Genomic DNA, 20436 nt, shown 5'->3' with positions numbered 1-20436 from the left:
GGCTTTAGAAGCTTCTGACAGGCTAATTGACATCATTTGAGTCAATTGGAGGTGTACCTGTGGATGTATTTTAAAGCCTACCTTCAAACTCAGTGCCTCTTTGCTTGACATCATGGGAAAATCAAATGAAATCAACCAAGACCTCAGAAACTTGTGGACGTCAACAAGTCAGCTCCAGCATCACCCCCCCAGCTCCACCCCAGCTCCACCCCAGCTCCAGCCCTGAGCCTCCAGCATACTCTCTGTGATAACTAATCACAGGCTGCTGCTCCATTTCCCTGCCAGAAAAGCCATTCTTGTCTCTGTGCAAAAAGCTTTTATTTATGGGATCAATTCCTGTCTACTGCTGTGTGTGTAGAGAGCCACCGCCGGGGGGGACAGGGACGCATCTTGTCAGCCGTAAAGGGACGGGTCACCTCAGAGCCACTCAGATGGCCACTACTCATCAGAGAGGTGGCCTGGCCACTGACACTGTTATTGCTACTGGTGGGTGAACCACCTTCTTAACCACCTCTTGGTCGAACGAGAAACAATCTCCACCTAAGAGGGAGGGGGGGGGGGGGGTGAGGAGGATGAGGGAGGGAGGAGTGGAGTTGAGAGTTCTGGGAAGAGACGAGAGAGATGATCGATGACGCAGAAGGTAGATGGGGAGAAGGGATAAAAATATATATATATAAAAATGAATAAATAAATAAAAAGATGGTCACCTTCACCATCTACGAAAGAGAAACTCCGACTGCTTTGTCTGAGCCCCCTCCAATCCCCCTTATCCACCCCGCCACCCCTCCCCCCACCCCTGCAGGTCCTGCGAGTGGCGGCAGATTGAAAACAACCCTTGACATCTGCAGTACAGAGGACGCTGTTAATGGGGGAGGCGAGGGGCGCACGGGGGGCCCTGCAGTGGTCGGAGTGACACGGCAGGAATGAGATTGGCAAGTGACATTTGAGTGAGCGGGAAGCTGGGAAGCTAGGAGGTGATTGCGAGGCAGCGAAGGGGGACGGGGGGACGGGGGGACGTGCCATGGCAGAGCCTCTGTATCGATCACCTCTGCAGAAAGAGGCTCTGTCAGGGGATGACAGCAGCGCCACGCTCATAAAAGAGACGGGCATATAGAGGCTCTACGGCACCCCCCAGGGAGTGTGAGTGTGTGTGTGTGTGTGTGTGTGTGTGTGTATGCAGTGTGTGTGTAAGAAAAAGAGACTGTGTGAGATAGAGAGAGAGGGGGGAGGGGGGGGGGGGGGTGAAGGGGCCACAGAAGTTTCTGATTACAGTGTGTTCGTCTTGCCCTCTGAACTGAGCAGGTTTGATACAGTACTTGTCAGAGTCCGCCGGGGGGCACAGAGATATTAGACAGTCACACGGCTCAGTGGATGCCGAGTTAGAGCTATCATTTCACACCTCATACCTCCCCACAATGTGCTCTCAATGCTGATCTAAATCAGAGTAGGCAAATGGCTTGTTCTCAGTCTCCCAGGGATATACTGTGAGACTGAGAACAGGCAAGCTTGATAAGAAACCAAGACTCATGTGTTGTTCTTTCAGTGTGGAACAACAACTAGAGCACACATCTCATATCCTCAAAGTTCTCTGTCATACCAGCCGCCCTGTTCCCATGTTGATGCATTCAGTGTGTTGCTTGAGAAACGTCTTTGTGACGCACCTCTCAGATAGCGAGATAAAAGGGAGGGGGGGGGGGGGAGAGAAAGGTTCCTAAGGATTTCCTTTTTTGATGACAAATACAATTTCAAGACATGGATAAAGAATTTAGAATGCACCCTCTGCTTCTGACAGACATGACTGGAGAGCGGGGTGAATACAGTCCCGGTGTCTCATCCCCGTGTTCTCTGATTTCTTCTCAGGCAGCACCTGTCTGATGATAACCTTAAGAAAGAGCCTTGTTTTGTCCCCTTTGAGACACCGTCACGTTGTGGGTAGTGTAGGGCGCTCTGTAGGTGAACATCTTCTCTCGTCGTTAACTCATCCTGAATCTCTCGCATGCAAATGCTGAGGCTCTGAGGGGGGGCTGAGGCTCTGAGGGGGGGATGAGGCTCTGAGGGGGGGATGAGGCGTTGCTCGGCTCATTAGTGCGAAGAATGTCGAGTGCTCACACTGCTTACACTTCAACGTGCTCCACATTTCCCTACATGCAAATAAAGTGCCAGTGTACAATTCACACATGTTTGATTGTACCCTTAAATAAGTTGATTAGGAGAAGAGAGGAGAGGAGAGGAGAGGAGAGGAGAGGAGAGGAGAGGAGAGGAGAGACGGACCAGAAGAGGAGATAGAAGAGGACCAACAAGCCTGTGTGGATATCTTTATATAAAAAAAAAAAACTGTAATGAGGCCTTCTTTTTAGGCCTGTTTTTGAAGTTCAGAGTGTATTCACAAGGGCCTGCTGGTTTTTAATGAGCTGTTCCTGGGTGGGGGAAAGTGCAGTGTTTCTGAAAACTGCACCGGGCTTTCTGTCAATACTGGCAAGGAGCACTGGGGTTAATTATGAGTCAACATCCATTTGAGCCAGAGGAATTACACTCTTTCTGTGTTCGCCTCGAAACACATTTAGACTGATCACAGGCACAGGCCTGCTTCAAGGCGAAGAGGATGTTTTCAGCTCGTTGTTTCAGCTCTGAGGTGAGCAACAGCGAGAGCTTCGGGGGGGGGGGATTGTGTGAAGCATAACGATTATTTGGGGGGGGGGGGGGGGGATTTGGCAGAGAGGCTATGAATCTCTACTGTGAGGCATCGACTAAAATAAGTCTTTCCCGAAGTACTACTACCACGTTTATCTTACCGGTCAGAGTGAATAACACTAGTCATGTCCATAATTAGGAAAAGAGACTAGAGTATAGAATTTTATCAGTATAATTTTTACGTTCTGAAACGTAGCTCCCTCCCCTCCGATACACACAGACGCGCGCACACACTCTCTCTCACACACTCTCTCTCATACACACACACACACACACACACACACACACACACACTCTAGCACACATCTTACCTGGCTCACTTTAGCTGGCGTGAGGATCATATCCAGGACCCCCGACCAGCCTGCAACCACACCGGTGGGCACAGCGTAGGCCAGGGCTATCATCAGGAACCTCACATTACTGGGAGGGGAGAGATACACAAACAAAAAGGGTTCATTAGTGTCCTAGTCCTGTCCTCGATACAGCATTCAAACTAGAGTACTTCCAGAGTAGCTACACAGGTATAGGCCATTGGCGTACGTCAGGTGTCGCCATTCTAGCACAACCCTGCTTCACCTGACCGATCGGTGTGGACCTGAGTGGTGCTTTGGTCGTAAGACCGACTTTGAAAGCGTGACCCAAAACGACATCTTAAGAAATAACACGGTATCACGGTACACCTCACTGAGACACTCCTTAGCAGAGCGGCATTCCGACTTCTCCCCGGTTGCCAGGCAGTGTTGTTGGAGGCCTGCCACCGGACAGCCAGCTCCTCTTCCATCCCCCTTCCCAAGCTATCCTGTCAGCCTGCAGGGCTTCACGTGGCCCGAGCACAGACAGCCTCTCTTCCCTGCTGTCACCCTGGATCTGTCTCACCGCCCAGTGAGGTGACAGGGAGATAAACGCCTGCCCCCTAGAGCCTCCGCCTCCGCCTGTAGCCCTGGCCCTAGGTGGCTGAGGAAGGGGGACCTCCATGTGGAGGAGGACAGCAAAAAAGGGGAGGCTGGTAGAGGTAGAAGTCGGAGGATGGGATCATTGTGCTGCATGGAATGGAATGGAGGAACGGTATCAAACACAATTCCGTTCCGTGCGTTATAATGAGCCCCGTCCTCCTGGAACAACAGAATTTGGGGAAGACATCCCTCAGAGCGGTTCTGTGATTAAAGGACACGGAGGGATTCTAAGAACATCATTCAAATGGACTCATGAGGCGGTCTGGGTAGGAATGAAGGTGCAGAACAAATGGTATGAGTGATTCATCGACACAAAGGTTGAAAAAGGGGTCCATTAATACCGAATTGTTGCAAGGATATCCACCATTCCGGTTCATGTATAATAACATTCTAACTCACTGGATGAGCTTGGTTGTAATAGTAGTGCCTAGATAAAGTGATTTCACACGATAGCCAATCTTATTCCTTTCCCACATCTCGGATGATAAGATAAGAAGATTTCCTCTTATTGTTTTGTGGATCATAATATCCCTCAAAGGAAGGTCGTTTCTTACAGCCCAAAACAATTACGTTCTACCTGAGCCATACTTCCCTGGCTGGACCAGATAGGACCAGGTACTCTCTCTCCCCCTACTAAATGAGACAAGCCAATTCCCTCTGAATCCAAAAACCCCCTTGAATCCGCCGTGTTAGCTTGGAAATGACATTCAACACCTGTTGTAAACATTGTGTTGATGATGATCGTTAGAATGTTCTAGCGACTAGCGCTATGCTCTACACAGGGACATTATGAGAGTGTGTTGGTGGGGGCCTGAGGCGCTGCTGCTCACCACAAGGGCAGTCTGAGTGAGTCATGGCCGCTCTCGAGGAGCAGGACTCTCTATTCATACACAAATTCCTTGCTGACGGCAATGGGACAGGTGCATCATCAGGCTCTTAGTAAACGGTGGCAAACCACCAAAATGGTGTCTGTGAGGGCTGCATTGTGACACCTTCACATGAGAAGGCTAGTTATTAAAATTACAGCCTACGGTTTAGCATCAACAACAACAAAAATAACAACAACAACAACAACATCTACTCCCACCTGGGAGGTAACGCAGAGGCGTCTGGCGTCCCAATCTGGTGCTCGTCAGGGTTTGTTGCTGATCTTGACCTATTCTATTCATCTGTGTGTGTGTGAACTAATGAGTCATCAGCTGAGGAGGGCGAGAGAGAGAGAGAGAGAGAGAGAGAGAGAGAGAGAGAGAGAGAGAGAGAGAGACAGAGAGAGAGAGAGAGAGAGAGAGAGAGACAGAGAGAGAGAGAGAGAGAGAGAGAGAGAGAGACAGAGAGAGAGAGCTGGCGACTTAACACTTTATTAGCATTTATATGAGCATCTCTCCAATCAGCGGGCCGGTGCAACGGGAGCCTCCATAAACCAGAGAGACTCCCCCTCTCCTCTCCTCTCCCCTCCAGCTCCTCCACTCACCTAGCCGGGCATCTGGCACCCCTCCATCCCCCTCTCTATCCAATTACAATCACCCATAACACCCACGCTCATCAACCCAGGCCCAATACCGCAGGGCTGATTTAATTCAGGACCATCACTTCACCCCTTAACGGCAAGATTAAATCACCCACTGCACCTGACAGCGATCGTGAGAGCACTCGATAGATGACTTTTTTTTGTTTTCCCCCTTGTTTTTTTACAACCGGCCGGCGTTTACTCATGCGTTTGTTTGCTTTTGTTTTTGTCCATTGATATGCCAGCGGTGTGTCCGCCTCGTATCGTAGAGGCACATCTGGTGAATGCTCAAGGCGGTCCTCATCCCTCGGGGGGGACGGGGATCAAAAAACAACCGGGGGAAAAAAAAACACAGTTCACACAGACACACAGACACAGAGACACACACACAGACACACACACACACACACACGCACGCAAACAGACTTGAAAGTGCATTGTTTCAAACTTACTGCAGACAACATCAATGCACCCCCGACCCCCACCTCTACCCCCCACCCCCTCCCCTTCCTCCCCTCTGGGTACTTCTTGTAACTTTTTATTGATACTGTTTTATTCACCCGGAACAGCCAGTCTAAAGAGATATAGGGACTCCAGGGTTCCCAGGGCCAGTCCTGTGGTGCTTGGCCTTGCTGGAGTCCAGAGGAGGACTGCGTAAAAGTGCGTTGATGGAGCACCCTCTCCCCTCCCGCTGCACCCGTTTCATTAACCTTGCGACGGCGGGAAATCAATATCCATGTACCTTTTTCAACAGGACAGAGCTTATTTAGATCATAGTACGCAAGTAAGCACAGAGCTCCCCCCCTTCCCCCCCACCTGCCCCCCCACAACCTCAATGAAATATTTCAGGGGAGAGCCACTGAGCCAGAGGCATCATCAGCTAAGTGCCATTTGTTCCTGGCAGGTCCTGCAGGAGGTTCAATGCATCAGAATGAGGACTTTCCAAGACAAAATGAGTCCTGTCCAGGGCCCATCATCAATACAAATGCTGATCAGATCATTACTATTCCCATAGTGGTCAGGTGCACTGATAACCTCTCTAAATGTGTGAGAGCACGGTGCTGTAATTACACTCTCTCTGTGGCAGACGTGAACAGCTGGTAGCAAACCAATCAAGCGGAGGATCATTAACAACAGTTCAAACTCTGACTGGCAACAACACCAATAAAATTGGAAGGACAAAAAGTTGTTGCTTAGCCTACTGCTCAAGAAGACCCCAGAAGTTTTCTCTACACTGAACTTGCAAACCCTCGAGTCTATCTTTAGACACCCACACACACACACAAACACACACAGGCACACGCAACACACACACACTTTTTCTCTCACTTCTTCAATCCCTCTGCAGACTCCTCTGCCACTGATGCTGCTTGACTCTGATACTCTTCAAACTGGCCACTGGAAGGCTGCCTATCAGTGGGACTCCAGATAGTATTACATTCCCAATGGGGCGGCCCTGTCCAACTGGTGTGTGTGTGTGTGTGTGTGTGTGTGTGTGTGTGTGTGTGTGTGTGTTTGTTGCACTCGCCTGTGTGTGTGTGTGTGTGCGTGTGTGTGTGTGTGTGTGTGTGTGTTGCGTGACCTATGTCAGTGTGTGTGTGTGTTGCGTGTGTGTGTTGCACAACCTCTGAGTGTGTGTGTGTGTGTGTGTGTGTGTTGCACGCATCTGTGTGTGTGTGTGTGTGTGTGTGTGTGTGTGTGTGTCTGTGTGTGTGTGTTGCGCGCATCTGTGTGTTGGATTTATGTCAGCTTGACTGGTATTATCCCTCTCTTGAAGCTGTGCTTTGCAGGGCATTTGTTATTGTGTGTATCTGTGAGAGTTAGGGAAGAGCACTGGGGGAGCTGGAACCCTGCCTCGCTGCAGGGGCCGACTGTTAGGAGTTTCAAAGTGCCAAGTCTCTCTCTCTTTGTCTTCCATTGGCCGAGCCCTCGGCAGTTCACCCCTGGCCACGGCCGTCAGCCCATTCCTCCACAACCAGACTGGGTATGTACCGTGGCCGCGAATGGCAATGATCATTCTAGCCAGCCTAGCTCCCATCCACACAAGCATGCACACGGGCGAGCGCGTGCACACACATACACACACACACACACACTCCAGTCGCTCCTGGCCTTGATCACTCTAGCCAGCGTAGCTCCCAAACACACACACACACACACACAGACACACACACACAGACACATACACACACACACACAAAGTCGCTCCCGGCCCTGAGACAAAGAGGAGCATGGTGAAGAGGGAGTTCATATTCATTCTGAATATACTGAGTTTGATTACGGAACCTGTGTGTGTGTGTGTGTGTGTGTTGCTGGAGATGATCTATTTATTTATTAAGCGGGACAGCCAGCGCCATCCTTATAGCTTCGTAATTAATCTTGGGGGAGAGCGATATTTCTTTGATGCACATTAAATAACAACCTCAACAGATGGCGAGTGGCAGACGCACAAGACCCCTTCATTAAGATTCTCCAACGCTCCAAAGTCACGGAGATTAATTCCCTCCTTGTCTCACAACTTATACAACGCCACAAGTAGGCACGTTGTAGGGCGTCAACCCAAGGACACTGACAACCCACTCCTGGTGAGGCAATCATCTGGAGACATCGCACAACAACGACCGCTGACATCAGGAGGACTTTAAACAAATTGTCTTTGACGTGGCATTAGGACGTTACTCCTCTCAGTGATGTGGAACAACCTACACGCTTGGCAGAAATGAAGATGGTAGCTTTCGGTGGTTAGGGTGTGGGGGGCCACAGGGCAGAGTAGAGTACCTGAACATCAGGGGAGGCTGGCGAGGGGTAGAAATCGGTCAAAACACAATGTTGGATACCGTTCCTCATTCCGTTCCATGCATTACAATGAGCCCGATTTCTACCTCCACCGGCCTCCCCTGCTGAACATATTTATAGCTAGTTCTAACTAGTTCTAACTACTATAGAACAGTTATAACAGTTCTCACCGGATCAGTGAAGTGGTAAAGTAACATAAAGTAAAGCACAGTGCAGTGCAGTGTGGAGTTCATAGATAGTCTTGAGTAGTCAGGTTGTAGTACAGAAACTCTTGAGTAGTCAGGGTGTAGTATAGATAGTCTTGAGTAGTCAGGGTGTAGTATAGATAGTCTTGAGTAGTCAGGGTGTAGTATAGAAACTCTTGAGTAGTCAGGGTGTAGTATAGATAGTCTTGAGTAGTCAGGGTGTAGTATAGATAGTCTTGAGTAGTCAGGGTGTAGTATAGATAGTCTTGAGTAGTCATGGTGTGGTGCCAGGGACAGAGAGTAGTATAGATAGCTTTGAGTGTGTCAGGGTGTGTGGTGCCATTCGTAGAGAGTAGTATAGATAGCAGAGAGTAGTATAGATAGCTTTGAGTGTGCCAGGGTGTGTGGTGCCATTCGTAGAGAGTAGTATAGATATAGCCTAGTGTCAGGGTGTGTGGCAGGGGCAGAGTGTAACTCACCTGAGCAGTTTGCATATGCTGCTCCTGTAGCTGAGTCTCTGGCTGGCAGCAGCCACGCTGGGGGGGAGGGGGGGTCGCGAGGGGAAGTAGAGGAGCACAGCGGCGAAGAGCACGGCGATCGCACCAAGCTCTGTCAGAGGGGGGAGGGCACAGTGACACACAGACAGACAGACAGACAAAGCGTTAGGTCACCCACACAGTCAAAACATCAGGATATGAATAGCACACTCATTACCTGACTCAGCTCTACATGGAGAACAGTGTCACCACCACCACCCCTGACAGAAATCCTATGCCGTGTTAATGGGAATCTTTCTCGAACGAGGCAGACAGAGACAGTGTCAGGGAGACTTTCAGCCAAGGTGTTCAAACGCCCTGGCAAGTCAATTGTGGGGGTCAAAGGCTCGTCCAAGGACTGGGCCAGTACTACACAGGGAACTGGCAAAGAGGCTTAGGGAGCACGGATACTCTGTCAGGCAGACAGACGCCCTGCCATCCAAACAAGCTCCTGAGTCTCTCATCCTCCCTCACCAGCTTGGCAATGAATTGAGCACACACACATCTCCCTCTGGAAAAGCCACCGAATTGTCCCCAAAAAACTGGGCACCGGTTCCATTAATCACCCTGTTTCCTGTCATAATGTGCAGATTGATTGGGCAGCAGCTGCATCTTAGTCTCTGGCAGGGTAATAAGCCAGCTCTCATTGATTTTTCAACGGTCACACACACATACACACAGACCTCCACCCCCCCCCCCCCCCCCTCCCCCACAAAAAAGACATCAGTCCGTTCATTTGGCACAGATGTTGATTGGTGCCTTGCTGTAGCTGTAGGTGTACGTCTTTTCTCCACTCCTAGGAGAAACGGCAAGGATTCTAATTCCCTCTAAATGCCTCTGACTCTTAATTAATTTCCCGATGACCTCTAAAGCTCTTGGCTGAGAAATGGTGTCTGTTATGTCTTTTGAAAATTAATACGAATACCCCCTCAGGTTAAACAAAGCCATAGCCTCAATTTCCTATTACACAAGGTTCCTGATTTTTTATTTCTTCTCCCTTCTTTAAATGCTTTAATTTTCTGAATCAGTAGGCAAAACAGCCTGCGCCATCGCTCGTCAGGGAAGCGGTTATGAATACTATTCAGACATTAGGAGTTTGGTGTTTGTGCGAGACGCTCGCATCCACCTTCCCTAGATTGCGTATCTGGGGAGGGTGTACATGATCCACCGAATGATCTGGTATTGACTCGCATGGCTCAAGAGACCCGTGCTGCTGTGTCAGTACAGTACCTGCATACAGAACCAGCTGGATCCGGTCTCGGATGTGGGCGTCCGTCGAGACGGTGGCCACATGGTTCATCACTAGGGTGTCGTTAGGCGCTGGCACGAGCAGCGGGCCGACCACAAAGGACGTCGCTGCCCCGAGGTAGCTGACCAATGAGGCGACTGCGGTGGCGGTGGCTCGCTGGTCCGGAGCGAACCACGTCGTGGAGAGGAGGGGGCCGGCGCTCATTATAGTGGGACCGGCTAAACCATTCAGGAGCTGACCCCCGTGTATTAACCTGCAGAACACAGAAGGGAGAGGAACGTCAAACACTGATGTCACACACATATACACTCATCAAACACTTTATTAGGAACACTATACTAATACTGGGTAGAGCCTCCCTTTATTAGGAACACTATACTAATACTGGGTAGAGCCTCCCTTTATTAGGAACACTATACTAATACTGGGTAGGGCCTCCCTTTATTAGGAACACTATACTAATACTGGGTAGAGCCTCCCTTTATTAGGAACACTATACTAATACTGGGTAGGGCCTGCCTTTATTAGGAAAACTATACTAATACTGGGTAGGGCCTCCCATTATTAGGAACACTATACTAATACTGGGTAGAGCCTCCCTTTGCTCTCAAAACAGCCTCAATTCTTCGTGGCATTGATTCCACAAGCTTCCTAGGAGATTCAGGTCCATGATGACATGATTGCATCACATGATTCCTGCAAATTTTTCAGGTGCACTTTCAAGCGATGAGAAGAAGAAGTGTGATTCTCCCGTTCCACCACGGGAAAGAAAGAAAACATTCCCCACACCATTACACCGCCTCCATCATGAGAAGGTGTACAGGTGTTCCTAATAAAGTGTTTGATGAGTGTAAAGACAAGAGAGACCATGTTAACAGCTGGGTTTCGTCTCACTGACTCTAACTAACAGCATTTGTCTTGGATTCAGGCAGGTGTATTTTTCATTTTTCACTCAATGTATCAGTATTGAGAGGAAGGGAGTCAGGGCAAAGAATGTAAGAGTGGCGCTCCGCCACACTGTGAACTTGGCGGCGTCGTTCATTTCAAGGCAAATTAAACTCTATATTTAGTCACGACGGAGTCACTATCTTTGATCGCCAATGACATTGTCGTTAAAAACTAAAGCGAAAGTGAAAGCGTTATGATGTTCCTCAGTGAATTCAGCGTTTTAGCTGTATTTCTTTTTCTTTCTTTTTTTTTGCATGAATAAATGCGAGTCGGGTTTTGATAATGCAATCCAGCGCCACGCTGTTAAAAAAACAACAACCTGGGAGTGATATGAACATTCATGAATAAAAGTGAGCTCAAGCACCACCTCCCCATCTCTCCTCTAACTCTGTCTCTGTCTCCGTCACTGTTTCTATATCCACACAGATATACTACTTAGAATGCATAACCAGCAGAACACTTAATTCTGCATGGTATGGTAGTGTAGATTGGAACATGGTCCCAGTCACAGTGTGAATGGTTAGACAGGCTGAGTGGTCTCCTGTGTCCCAGCTCTGTGTCCCGGCACTGTCTGTCTGTCTGTCTGCCTGTTTGTCAGTCTAACCAAGATTATTGTGTTTTTATTTATGCATGATGTATAATGTGTTGAGACCATTGGTGAAAATGCACTTTAAAACGAAAGAAACTTGAAACTGTTTGTCTATCTGTGTCTGTGAGGGAGGCCATACAGAGCACATGGCTGATTGATTGTCTGTGAGCTCAGTAAAGACACTGCTCATTCAGCCTCATCTGAGATAGCCCGGCAGGGAGAGACAGTCTCCCCAGCTATCTATCGATCTATCTATCTATCCATCTATCTTTTCTCTCTGACAGTTGGGCTAGCTACATATCATATGAGCCTATCTGTATCTGATAGAGAGGTTCTAACCTTTAGCTTTATCAGTGTTAATGTTACTAACCTCAATGATAACAAAAAAAAGACTATTTTATTTGTGCGAGCTTGGTAGATTAAACTATTCCTAAATGACTACACAGGGCTACAAAAGGACTACAAACAAGTATCATGAACCTCTGCATCTTTACTGAGCCTCATCTTGAGGAGGAACACAGCGCTAATACTGACACTCCCTCTTCCACCTCTTCTGAGCCGGTCCAACTTAAGCGCCTACGACCTCACCTGTTCAGAACACATCTCACAGCACCGGACAAAGACCCGTCTTCACTGACTAGACAGATCGTTGAAGGTGTCGCTATGTCCTCCTGAGATCTCCTGAATGACCTGTTAACTCACCCACCCCACCCTACCCTAATCTCTCTCTTTCTCCCCCCCCCCTCTCTCTCCCCTCCCCTCCCCTCCTCCCCCCCCTCTCCCTCTCTCTCTCTCCCCCCTTCTCTCCTTCTCTCCTTCTCTCCCTCCCTCCCTCCCTCCCTCCCATACTGTGATTAGACTGTGATATTGATCAAGCCAAACAGATGATGATGTAATGATCCTTGGCACCTGCAGGGCCCCCCATCCCATTGGTCCATCTGTTCCACTCACTTTACATCATCCTCACATTCCTTAATAACGGTCCTAGAGGATCATTTATGCTTTGCGGCGGTCGACACTGCCGACAACTGACGATTGGCAGAAGAGCTGTCGCACACCGCCTTAACTTCCTTATGTCGCTGACGACGTCACAGATCGATCGTCTGTGACGAGGCAATTGACAGCTCGTCTTTGGTCGAGCGGCGATATCTCATTATCACATTCCTTAATAATGGCCTGGAGATAATAACTTGGACTTCTGAATCGAAGATTCTAAGCCTCCATACGGCAGATAAGGAACCATCATCATTGTCGAGAAATGATTTCGGATGAACACACTATAGATTGAGTTGGGGGATTTCGCTCCGAGCTACGGGGGGATTTCTGATTGAGATTTTCCCGATAATGAATGGGATCCCTGAAGATGATCTTCCCCGATAATGAATGGGATCCCTGAAGATGATCTTTCCCCGATAATGAATGAAGTCGGAGAGAATGAGATGAGAGATCAAAGCCTTATGACCTCATATAAAACCTGACCTCAGTATGGACTGGAAGGAAGGGAGGGAGGGGGAGAGAGAGAGAGAGTGAGAGTGAGAGAGAGGATTAACTAAATGGGTATTGACAAACTCTGTCAGAGAGAATCTCAATGCCCTGAAACAAACCCAGCGTCCCCAGTGGGACACAGGCCTGCTATGGTAGGCTCCAGCCATGCACCAGCATGCCACCAGGCTGGCAGAGAGGGACCGTGGCGATCACACTGCCAGATACCCACTCCAACCCAATGTGTCCGACAGTGGCACAGGCGGAGCAGCCATGGCGATGCCGATGTCTTTGGCATGGTGGCACGGTTGGCACAGCGAGACGTATCCATTAGCCAATCAGTGAGAGCCGAAGAGATATCTCACGGAGAGAGAGAGACTCTTTAATCACCCTCTGCTGTTCAGTATTTGCATACATCTGTGTGGTAGGTTTAAGTATGCAAGCTTCTGATTCAAGAGTCATTAGTGGGAGGTGTAATCAGTGACTGGGGCTATGTTCTCTGTGCTTCTCTCAGGCCTCCTCAGATCACTCTGACACACACACACACACACACACACACACACACACACACACACACACAGGGGTCGCTCTTGGACTCCTCTCGGTTCCGATAACACAGTTTTACGAGTCTCACTGACAACAACAAAAAAAGGGAGGTGTTTCAGTTTCCCTTTGATTCCAATAACTGAGCTCAAAACTGAAGACAAGTTGATACTACACCCTCAGAGCACGTGATACAAAAATATGGCTATCGAACATGAAACGATTGTTCTTCCTCTTCTGAAAAAAAAAAAAAGAATAATAAGAAAAAAGGACTGTACGGTGTGCGATCAAGGGAGCCCTCCTGACCTCAGTATGGACTGGAAGGAAGGGAGGGAGGGGGAGAGAGAGAGAGAGTGAGAGTGACACACTTCCTCAGTCACGAGTGTGACTGAGGAAGTGTCTCCATCTCTCCCAGATGACCTTAACACCTACTTCGCACGTTTTGAGAGCTACTCTCCGGCTGAGGAAGTACAGATGGACCAGGACCCCTGCACACTAGCAATAACAAGGGCAGATGTGTGCAAATCCTTCAAAAGGATCAATCCACACAAGGCCCCTGGTCCGGATGGCATACCTGGCCGGGCTCTCAGGGTGTGTGCAGATCAGCTGGCAGGTGTGTTTACAGACATTTTCAACCTGTCACTGCTCCAGTCGGTGGTCCCCACATGTCTCAAAAAGTCCACCATCATCCCCATCCCAAAGAAGTCAAAAACATCCTGCCTCAACGACTACCGACCAGTAGCACTGACTTCCATCGTCATGAAGTGCTTTGAGCGGTTAGTCAAATCATTCATCACCTCCTCCCTCCCTGACTCACTGGACCCCATGCAGTTTGCATACAGGGCAAACAGGTCCACAGACGATGCCATCGCCCTCGCCCTCCACACTGCCCTCTCCCACCTGGACCAGAAGAACACATATGTGAGAATGCTGTTCATTGACTACAGTTCAGCATTCAATACCATTGTGCCCTCCAAGCTCGCTGTGAAGCTCAGGGACCTCGGGCTCAACACCACGCTTTGTGACTGGATCCTGAGCTTCCTGACGGGCAGACCCCAGGCAGTGCGGATAGGAGGCGCCACATCATCCACCCTGACTCTCAACACCGGCGCACCCCAGGGCTGCGTGCTCAGCCCTCTCCTCTACTCCCTGTTCACACATGACTGCGTGGCCACACACAGCTCCAACACCATCATCAAGTTTGCTGACGACACGACCGTCATCGGCCTGATCACCGACGGCGACGAGACGGCGTACAGAGAGGAGGTGAGAGTCCTGACATCTTGGTGCCAGGACAACAACCTCCAGCTCAACCTCAGCAAAACTAAGGAACTGATTGTGGACTACAGGAAGCGGCAGGGAGCCGGGCACGCCCCTATCACCATCAACGGGACGGCAGTAGAGAGAGTCAGCAGATTCAAGTTCCTCGGGGTCCACATCTGCGAGGACCTGACCTGGACTCACCACACCGACGCCATCACAAAGACGGCAAGACAGCGGCTCTTCTTCCTCCGCAGGCTGCGGAGGTTCAACATGGACTCCAGGATACTCTGCAACTTCTACAGGTGCACCATAGAGAGTATCCTGACTGGCTGCATCACCGCCTGGTACGGCAGTTGCTCCGCCCTCAACCGTAAGACATTACAGAGGGTGGTGAAAGCTGCCCAGCACATTACCAGGACGGAGCTGCCATCCATGGAGGACCTCTACACTCAGCGCTGCAGGAAGAAGACTAACCGGATTATTAAAGACCCTCATCACCCCAGCAACAAACTGTTTCGGCTGCTCCCGTCTGGCAGACGCTACCGCAGCATCCGGTCTCGCACCACCAGACTCAGGGACAGTTTCATCCCACAGGCTATAAGACTGTTGAACTCCTGAGCTACTTAGCTCACCACAATGACACTTTAACTATGCCACTTTATAACATGCCACTATAAAATGCCACTTTAGACCAGTCGACATCTGGATAAAAACGTCTGTTTACATTTCACTTTTTACATTTTACATTTACATTTATTTAGTTTTATATTTAGGTAAATATTGTTATTGTTGTTGTTTCTTTATTTTTATTATTTACACTTCTTATTGCACTGTTGGAGGAGCCCAAGACTTAAGAATTTCATTGCCAGCGATTGCTCTGTAACTGTTGTGCATATGACAATAAAACCATCTTGAATCTTGAATCTTGAATCTGTTTCTAAATCAAGCTAACTGCAGCCATTCTTATCCAGCGCGCGCGGGGGGGGGTTTGGAAATCAAAGGCTCTGTTTGATCGCTTCTGCGATGCCCTTGAACTCCACTCCGTAGCAGCACAGAGCTGGAGCTTCTCGATCAGCAGGGCCTCTCCACTGTTCAGGGTATCTAAATCACCATCATAGCCCCCTCAGCACACACACACTGATGTTTCAATGGAGATACAAAAAATAAGAAATATTTATGACGACAAGCACACAGCACCATCTCAGAACATCTGCTGCACAGTCCACACACAATGCATGGGAGGAGTGACCCCTGCTGACGGTACAGGGAATCACTTCCAGAAGGAGGATTTTGGAGTCCACTGGGCCCAGTATTGTAAAATACTTTTATCTGGATCAGAATTATTATTTTTTTTGCCATCCATGATCAGATAGAGCTGGCTGATTTCCCCTATACTACTCAAAATCAGCCGATAGATCTGATCCTGGATTCCAATCCGGATCATTCTGATGTAGAAATACTGGACCCTGACGATGCATTGGTTATACAATAAAGTATTCAGTGAAAACACTAAGGGTTAGGGAAAGACCCTGGTTCTCATTTCAAAATGGCGGGTCAATTAAAGTCGCTAGGAGACTTCATAAATCCAGTTTATGGTTTAAATGCGCAAATGTGCTTGCTCAGGAACTATAAAACTCGTAACAGCGAGGTTGCCATGAAGTGAGGGAGGTGTTCCACCAGCCAATCCTGAAGACTGACATTCTAACTATCAGGGGAGGCTGAGGTAGAAATCAGAGGTAGAAATCGGAGGACGGGCTCCATGTAATGTATGGAACAGAATGAGGAATGGTATCAAACACACATGTTTGATACCATTCCTCATTCCATGTGATACCATTCCTAATTCCGTTCCGTACATTACAATGAGCCCGTCCTCCGATTTCTACCACCAGCCTCCCCTGGACCATATAGTAAAAGTGTATACACTAGACTAGGCTAACTGTACTGTCAGTCATTTTGGATAAAAAGTGACTGGCTCTAAATGGCATACAATATTATATATAATGTACAATTGAGACCCATCTTCTAAGTCTAACAACAAGGACACAGAGGTTTAGCACTGCGGTCCTCCTGTAGGAATGATGTCATCATAATGTGTTAGTGATTAATTGAGTGAGCAAGGCAGCAGCCGTCTCAAATATAGTGCTTACAGTAAATATTGTTGTCGGGTAGAACTTGAAGGTATCGCCACTTTATCACACGCCACAGCAAATCACACGGGTCCAGCCCGGCACTGAAATCTGATATTATACGACCAGCAGAAATACTCCCTAGGAGTGCTGTTGGCATCCCTACAGCCCGCAATATATCTCTGTCTCGCCAATAAATGTTTCCCCACCACAACAGGCTCTCTTGTTCGACACCGTGCGCCTCAGCGCGTGACCCGGTATTCCTCATATGACCCAGAGTACAAAAGCTGTCCTCAGCAATCTAGTCACTGTAAAAAAGAAAAGAAAAAAAAAAACGCCAGACCACAATTATGGGTAGATATTTTTGTAATGCCGTGACCCTAAACAAGGTTAGTAGAATTGTCAAGTCAGCTCCACATAAGGGCTCAACACAGGGATGGGTTTTGTGCCTTCCTCAGCTGTCTTCTGAAGTATAGGTGCAGTAGGTACAATGGTGTGCCAGGTCTCTTGGCTCTCCTATAAGACAGTTACACACAGGGTGGTGGGGGGGGGGGGGGGGGGGGGGGCAGGGCGGGCTAGCTGCTGAAGTTCCCTATCGTGAGGTGATAGGGAACATGAAGAATAGTCAAGCTCATAAAGTTTGTTTGCAGAAGTGCAGTGAGGGTGGGAACACTGCCTGGGGCGGCCGCGACATCAAAGCTGACTTTTCTCTGCAAACTCGGGGACACACATCCAACGTTCAATTAGCGGAGGACGGATGCTATAATGAAGGAATCATGACTCTCATTTTTCCCCTCCGAAGAATGAGGGGCCTTTTTTCTGTGCTTTTTCCTCTGTACTAATATTGCAATAAACTTAAATAATGGCCCTCATTTTCAGAGCCATCAGACAGAGAGAATTTGCTAAAGAATACAATGAGTTTTTTACCTGGTCTTTGGAAACACCCCATAAATTCAGAGGGGCGAAATTGCTACACACCTCATTAGGAAAAACGCAATTTTCTTTCTCAATTGTAACTCCATAATGTATCATCTGAATCGAACTCATTGTGGAGCCTAATACGAAATATATGGTAGATTAACAAAAGGGAAACTTAATGAAATTACTTTTAATACCCAAAGTAATTGATGACCTTGCCTTACTCTCCATCAAAATATTCTTCTTAGAAAGCTGAAGAAAGATACTATGTTTAAAATAGCAATGCTAAAATAGACTACGGATGATCATCTCTTTTCATGTTGTTTTCTGTGCCGCTGGAAAAAGGAGGTCTGGTATGTGAAAGAAAGCGTTAGTCTAACTGATAAGGGAGGGTAGAGGAGGTAACGGGGGAACAGAGAAGAACAGAGACACAATGCATCAATCTAAATCGAATTCTAATCTCCGGGAACAAACACTGCACCTCAATCCTATTCCAGGGCTTCGCCTGTCATGAGGCAATCAAAACTAACAGGAACTGTGACAATATGACAGTTCAATATGGCAATACAACAATAACACTTTGAAAACGAGTGATTCTAAAATGTTTTTATTCATCAAAAATATGTTCAACGAGACAGGCTTTTCTTTCTTGCCTCCTTAAAATTGCAATGGTTTAGAAGAAAATGTCATTGTGACAGGAAATGTCCATATGTGTTCACATCTCGACAATTGTGATACACAGTTTTGAGGGGACAGTTTAAGGCCATGGCGACACAGCGATGTCTGTTGGCCTACTACAACATGACACATTTAGCTGATAACAATATTACATAAATGACCTTTAACACACAACATGTTCTGTCAATTGAACAAAAGGCCCAAGACAAAGCCTGCATCAATCTTAAGCAGTGTGTCAGACCTATGACTTAATAACATAATACATTTAGGCTAGGGAATATCAGCGTTAGTTTCAAATACAATATATTTTTTCACCAAACATACTTAAGGCCCAAAGACCATGTATGAAGAGTCTTACCATCGTCTTAGTGCCTGTTCTCCAACGGGAACACTCCGTATCACTGCCCCCACCAACATGAAGAAGGTTGAGAGCAGGAGGGATGCCCGCAGACCTGCAGTGTAGAAGATGGGGAGGAGAGGTGGGGTAGGGGTGGGGAAGACGAGGTGGAGGTCAGGTCACATTCTAGACATTACACCACATATGAGTCATATTTCCTCCTCAGTTGACCCCCCAGACAGACACACAGACACACAGACACACAAAGCCAGCTTCCTTTAGTTCCAGTTTCAGACACATGACCATCATTTCAGTGTTCTCATGTGTCCACATGGTAGAGATAGGCTAGACTACACGATAAGGCTTCACACTATGTCGTACAATCAGGCCTATCGAAACAGCAATATGAACATGTGCAATATCCAGACCGGCTACAGTCATAACTAAAAGAGGGGAAATCGATGCAAAGTGCCAAAGTGATGACAAATACATTGACATTCCAAGCAGATCAGATCACCAAGGACTTCATTTAGTACAGTTATTGAGGATGTAGGCACTAACAGCTGTATATCTAAAGAGCATTGCACAGCAATTTCTGTTCCTGTGTAGTGCTGTTCAGTCAGTGTACCTGTCAATCAGACTACTCTCTCAAATTGGCATGTGCCTCCTTTGTGTACAAAATACCTCTGATTTTCAACCAGAATTTGGAGCTGCCGCTCTCTGGCTTGGCCTACATACAATATAATATAATAAATATATTATTTATAATATATATTTAAAAAGACGAGGGTAGCAGCCTATAAATAAGAGAAGTTGTCAAATATCGAGGAAATAACTTGATTAACAAAACATCGCAGACACATCATCTCTCTGAGGTTATTGTCACACCGAAGTGTATGTAATAACCCTATTGTCCTCTAGGCCACGCAAAATGAACTGCTGGCAGAATTTTGAGGCTTTGCATCATGTTGACTTAAAAAGTCTGATGTGTACTTTATCAGACTCACAAGTACTGATCTCCTTTCTCTGAGCGGTTCTGCCACCATCAGCATGTATGTGCTCCACTTAAGCATATTACAGCAGGCGATGCTATTGCATGGCTGGATCAGATGCCACACAGGAGGAGAAGATCATCAGCATTTTCTAACAGAGAGGAGTATTAACCCCAGTGGCAAGCACAGCATATTCCCCCACTAAGATGGGGCTTAGCTGGAGCAGAGGAGGCTGGTTACATCCTTAAACCCCAAAGACACATTGACTCTACTAATACTTTTACTACTACTACTACTGCTGCTGCTACTGCTACTACCACGAATACAACTGCGACTACTGCGACTACTACTTCCCGGCTCACAAGAGCCATTGACAAAATCACGCTGCCGCTAAACACAATTTATAAGAGTTTTATGGACTTCTCTAATTCTAGAGATCCCTGACTCAGAGGGGGAACTTGACCAAGTAAGTTCTTAGGGATTCTAAAGGGATGTACTCCGTTAGTCAATTTAGGGGACACTCCGGCCGCACGTATGAGGAAATGCTGTCACGCTGTTAAACAAATGATCAACTAGGCTATACACCCCCCACCCCTATAAGCCACATAGGCTCAAATAAACAATGTGTTAACATTTGTTT

The 20436-nt window shown here is 47.8% G+C and overlaps 1 protein-coding gene across 3 annotated transcripts in view; it reads right to left on the bottom strand.

The window, feature by feature from the left end:
• The window catches only part of slc49a4 (solute carrier family 49 member 4), a 39569-nt gene that overhangs the window by 17529 nt on the left and 1604 nt on the right, over nucleotides 1-20436 (bottom strand). For 2 of the 3 annotated variants that reach the window (XM_083681277.1, XM_083681279.1), the window contains exons 2-5: nucleotides 18826-18919; nucleotides 9899-10170; nucleotides 8612-8741; nucleotides 3003-3111 (exon numbers count right to left, since the gene is read on the bottom strand). In XM_083681277.1, the coding sequence (XP_083537403.1) occupies nucleotides 3003-3111; nucleotides 8612-8741; nucleotides 9899-10170; nucleotides 18826-18919 (605 nt within the window). The remainder of the gene's footprint in view (nucleotides 1-3002; nucleotides 3112-8611; nucleotides 8742-9898; nucleotides 10171-18825; nucleotides 18920-20436) is intronic. The other variant, XM_083681278.1, reaches the window with a different exon arrangement.

Source organism: Argentina silus (assembly GCF_951799395.1).
Source record: "Argentina silus genome assembly, chromosome: 12".
In the NCBI taxonomy this organism is placed as follows: Eukaryota; Metazoa; Chordata; class Actinopteri; order Argentiniformes; family Argentinidae; genus Argentina; species Argentina silus.
This window is presented reverse-complemented; position numbering and strand designations above follow the sequence as displayed.